The following is a 5,224-nucleotide window of genomic DNA, read 5'->3' as shown; positions in this document are numbered from 1 at the left end:
ATGATCCAGTACCTCAGGATCTAGTACCGCCCCCAACAGCAGCTCCGACTCAGACAACTATATCCCCAGAGGTGGGTCAGATGTTTAATGTAGTCAACAGTGCTATGGAGATGTTTAAAGCCTTTATGGCCAACCAGAGCAAGAGAAGAGATGAGATTCCACTCAATCAAATAGACAGAACAATTCTGAGTCCTCAAGAGTAAATGAATTTTTGAAGTTGAGTCCTCCAGTGTTCCATGGTTCTATAGTTGATGAAGATCCGATGTTGTGGCTGGAGGGTGTCAAGAAAGCCCTCCGAGTGATGAAAGCATTTGATGATGAAGCTGTGGAGCTAGCTGCTTACCAGCTTAGAGATGTGGCCGGCGCTTGGTTTGAGATGTGGGAAAATGAAAGAGATGAAGAGGATGGTCCGCCTACTTGGGAAGAATTTGAAGAGGCCTTCATGGCTAACTTTATCCCAGAAGAGGATAGAGAAGCTAAGGCTACAGAGTTCGAACAGCTCAAGCAAGGGAATAAAAGTGTGCAAGAGTACTACATGGAATTCATAAGGTTGGCTAAGCATGCTCCTCACATGGTTAAGACAGAAAGAGCAAAGATTCGCAGGTTTGTTGGCGGTTTAGCTTATCACACTAAGGATACGACATCAGCTGCAGCAGTAGGGATGACAGTCTTCTCCTCTGTTGTGGGGTTTGCCAAGCACTTAGAAAAAAGGCAGACAACAAAGGAGAGAAGAAAAAGAGCATAACAAGAAAGCTCGGACAACGGGCAGGTTTAATGGTACATCCAGTGGAGGTGGAAGGGATTCCTCTAATAAGGAGTCGTTAGCACAGCTCAGTCTGATCATCAGTCAGGTGGTGGGTCTTCCTTCAGACGTACTCAGAGAAATGGAAATCAGTCTCGCCAGAATCAGAATTTTAGGATTCATCCTCACATAGCCAGAGTCACGCTGAGCAACATTCACACCAACAAGGTTTTTCTGGAACATGTAAGCGGCAACATTCAGGTCAGTGCAAGCTCGGGTTTCATGGTTGCTATCATTGTGGAGACACTGGTAATATAAAGGCCAACTGCCCAGAGTTGCGACGTAATTTCAGTGGTGGATCAACTCGTCCTTCTAGTTCCTCAGCTACTGCAGTTGCACCACCTCAGGCTCATGGTTTTTATAATCAGACTGGCAATGGAGCAGGCAGAGGTGCAGACCGAGTTACTCAGGAAGGGGGACAACCCCGTTTGTTTGCTACACTTGATCGTCAGAGTGCAGAGGCATCTGCAGAAGTTATTACAGGTATACTTTTAGTCTGCTCATATAATGCTTATGCCATAATGGATCCAGGTTCAACGTTTTCATATGTGACTCCATACTTTGCAATTAACCTCGGACTAGAACCTGAACAACTTAGTGAGCCGTTCCTAGTATCTACTCCAGTTGGCGAGTCAGTGAAAGTCACCAGAGTCTATAGAGGTTGTATAGTTTCAGTCCAAGGTCGCAACACCAAAGCCGATCTCATAGAGTTAGAAATGGTGGATTTTGATGTGATCATGGGTATGGATTGGTTGTCTTCCTGCTATGCCATGTTAGATTGTCATGCCAAGATAGTCAGGTTCCAATTTCCAAATGAAGAAGTCTTAGAGTGGAAGGGTAGTTCAGCATCGCTTGTAGGTAAGTTTATTTCTTACCTTAAGGCACAACGAATGATCGGTAAGGGGTGTCTCGCCTATTTCGCTCACATTATTATCCAGAATCAGAACCACCAACTCTTCAGTCAGTGCCAGTTGTTAGAGAATTTCCAGAAGTTTTCCCAGATGACCTTCCCGGACTTCCTCCCGAAAGAATCATAGACTTCGGCATTGATCTCATGCCAGGCACTCAGCCCATATTTATACCCCCTTATAGGATGGTTCCAGCAGAACTTAATGAGTTGAGAGAACAGTTGAAAGACCTTCTTGACAAGGGCTTCACCAGACCGAGTGTTTCACCGTGGGGTGCCCCTATCCTGTTTGTCAAGAAGAAAGATGGGTCTCTCAGAATGTGTGTCGACTATCGGCAGTTGAATAAAGTTACCATTAAGAACAAGTACCCACTGCCAAGAATTGAGGATTTATTTGATCAACTTCAGGGTGCAAAGTACTTTTCAAAAATAGACTTGAGGTCGGGATACCATCAGTTAAGAATCAAAAAAGAAGATATCTCTAAAACAACCTTTAGAACTCGCTACGAGCACTATGAATTTCTAGTGATGTCCTTTGGGTTGATAAATGCTCCAGCTGCATTCATGGACCTCATGAACAGAGTTTTCAAGCCATTCCTGGATACCTTTATTATTGTGTTTATAGACGATATTTTGGTGTACTCTAAGAGCAAGGAAGATCATGCAGAACACCTCAGAATAGCCTTGCAGACCTTGAAGGAAAATGACCTTTCTGCCAATGGTTTTTCAAAATGTGAGTTCTGGTTGCAGTCAGTGGCATTCTTAGGCCATGTGGTATCTAGTGAAGGAATAAAAGTAGACCCGTAGACCCTCAAAAGACAGAAGCAGTCAAGAACTGGCCTAGGCCGACAACGCCAACCGAAATTAAGAGTTTCTTGGGATTAGCTGGCTACTATAGAAGGTTTGTGGAGGGGTTTTCCTCACTTGCAGCTCCATTAACTAAGTTGACTCAGAAAGCAGTTAAGTTCCAATGGCCAGACGCTTGTGAGCAGAGTTTTCAAGAGTTAAAGAAGAGGTTGACCACTGCACATGTGTTAACCTTGCCGACAGGTTCGGGTGGGTTCACAGTGTATTGTGATGCCTCCAGAGTGGGCCTTGGTTGTGTTCTTATACAAAATGGAAAAGTTATTGCTTATGCTTCCAGGCAGTTAAAGAATCATGAAAAGAACTACCCCACACACGACTTGGAGCTTGCAGCAGTGGTGTTTGCATTAAAAATATGGCGACACTACCTTTATGGCGAGCATTCTGAAGTGTTTAGAGATCACAAAAGCCTCCAGTACATTTTCAAGCAAAAAGAACTAAATTTGAGACAGAGAAGGTGGCTCGAGCTACTGAAAGATTATAACATCAATATCCTTTATCACTCGGGCAAAGCTAATGTGGTAGCAGATGCACTTAGTAGGAAGTCAATGGGTGTCTTGGCCCATCTTGCAGTACAAAGGCGATCTTTGGGTCGAGAAATTCAAAAACTAGCAAATGATGGAATCAGATTGGATGCGACCGAAGAAGGAGATATAACTGCTTATGCCTTAGCGCAATCCTCCCTTGTTGCGCATGTTAAGGCTAAGCAAGACGAAGATTCGTACTTAGTGAAATTAAAAGAAGGAGTCAGAAGCAAAGAAATCACTGCTTTCACTCTAGGAAGTGACGGAATTTTGAAGTTGAATGATCGGTTATGTGTACCTGATGTAGATGGTCTTAGGAAGGCCATAATGGAGGAAGCTCACAGTTCGAGGTACTCTATCCACCCAGGTGCTACCAAAATGTATGTAGATTTGAAAGAGTTGTATTGGTGGAAAGGCATGAAGAAACAAGTAGCAGATCATGTGGCTAAATGTTTAAATTGCCAGCAAGTCAAAGACGAGCATCAAAGGCCTGGTGGCCTAACTCAAGACATAGAGATACCACAGTGGAAGTGGGAGATGATTAATATGGATTTCGTAGTAGGTCTACCTCGCACATACCGTAAATATGATTCAATTTGGATTATTGTAGACCGACTGACAAAGTCCACGCATTTCCTACCAGTAAAGACGACAGACTCCGCAGAGCAGTATGCGCAGTTGTACATCAAAGAAATAGTTCGATTGCATGGTACTCTAGTTTCAATCATATCTGACAGAGGCCCTCAGTTCACGGCGTATTTTTGGCAGGCATTTCAGAAAAGATTAGGTACCAAGGTCAATTTAAGCACCGCTTTCCATCCACAGACCGATGGCCAAGCAGAAAGGACCATTCAGACTCTCGAAGATATGCTGCGTGCGTGTGTTATAGATTTTGGAGGTAATTGGGATGATCACTTGCCACTTATATAATTTGCTTACAATAACAACTATCAGGCCAGCATGGGTATGGCTCCTTATGAAGCGTTGTATGGGCGGAGATGTAGGTCTCCAGTGGGTTGGTTTGAACCAGCAGAGGTGCCGTTGATTGGTCCAGAGTTTGTTTGTGAGGCCTTGGAGAAAGTTCAACTAGTTAGAGAAAGACTTAAAGCGGCTCAGAGTCGTCAAAAGTCTTATTCTGACAAGAGGCATCGTGAGCTAGAGTTCATGGTTGGTGATAAGGTATTTTTGAAAGTTTCACCAATGAAAGGAGTTATGAGGTTTGGTAAGAAAGGGAAACTTAGCCCTAGATTTATCGGACCTTATGAAATTCTAGAAAAGAAAGGAAACGTGGCTTATAAGCTAGCGCTACCCGTTGAGTTGTCCTCTGTTCATCCTGTCTTTCACGTGTCTATGCTTAGAAAGTACATTCATGATGAGTCGCATATAATACCTGCCGATACCATAGAAATTAAAGAAGGTTTGACTTATGAAGAGGTACCTATAGAAATTCTCGATAGACAAGTAAGAAAGTTGAGAACCAAAGATTTAGCATCGGTAAAAGTTTTGTGGAGTAATCATGATTCAAAAGAGGCTACGTGGGAGGTTGAGGAAGATATGAGAAAGAAATATCCATATTTATTTGAGGAAAAAGGTATGTGAACCTAAGTTTGGTTTGACATTTATATTTCATTTATTAAATACTTAGAAAGTATTTCTGTCCTTCCTAGATTATACTTAGTTGTTGTAGTAATTTAGTTTATGCCGTAGTATATTTAATTCATTGAAGTGATTTACTTGTGCTAGAGTTGTTGTGCTTTAGATTCTTGTTAGTTATTGTGGTACCTCCTTGCGGAAGTGTGAGTAATTAATTTATGAGCTGTGTATGGTGCCTATGAATGGCCTGTTATGGTATATTTGTTGTTGGTGGTGTAGTTGTGGTATTTGTGACAGGGATATTTTTTTGGATAGTCCAAATTACAAGGGAAACTCTGCCGAAATTTTTAAAAATTTAGGGAGTTAGCCAAAATTTTGAGTCCCTTGGAAGAGTGAGTAGAGCTAAGAAAAATTTAAGAGGTTCAAGGACCTAAGGGATGATTGTTAGCTTAAGAATAAGGCCCTAGTAACATTCGAGGACGAATGTTTTTAAGGAGGGAAGATTGTAACACTCCTCAAATTTATAAAAGTTTC

General features: G+C 42.3%; 1 protein-coding gene across 1 annotated transcript in view; it reads left to right on the top strand.

Moving 5' to 3' along the window:
- LOC109216957 overlaps positions 1-203 on the top strand; it is a 5,352-nt gene extending 5,149 nt beyond the window's left edge. Inside the window, exon 5 of the mRNA XM_019381180.1 lies at positions 10-203. Coding sequence (XP_019236725.1) covers positions 10-203 — 194 coding nt within the window. The remainder of the gene's footprint in view (positions 1-9) is intronic.
- Positions 204-5,224: the final 5,021 nt, after the last annotated feature.

Source organism: Nicotiana attenuata, unplaced genomic scaffold (genome assembly GCF_001879085.1).
Source record: "Nicotiana attenuata strain UT unplaced genomic scaffold, NIATTr2, whole genome shotgun sequence".
NCBI classification, from domain to species: Eukaryota; Viridiplantae; Streptophyta; class Magnoliopsida; order Solanales; family Solanaceae; genus Nicotiana; species Nicotiana attenuata.
Note: the sequence above shows the minus strand (reverse complement) of the source record. Positions and strands in the feature narration are given on the sequence as shown.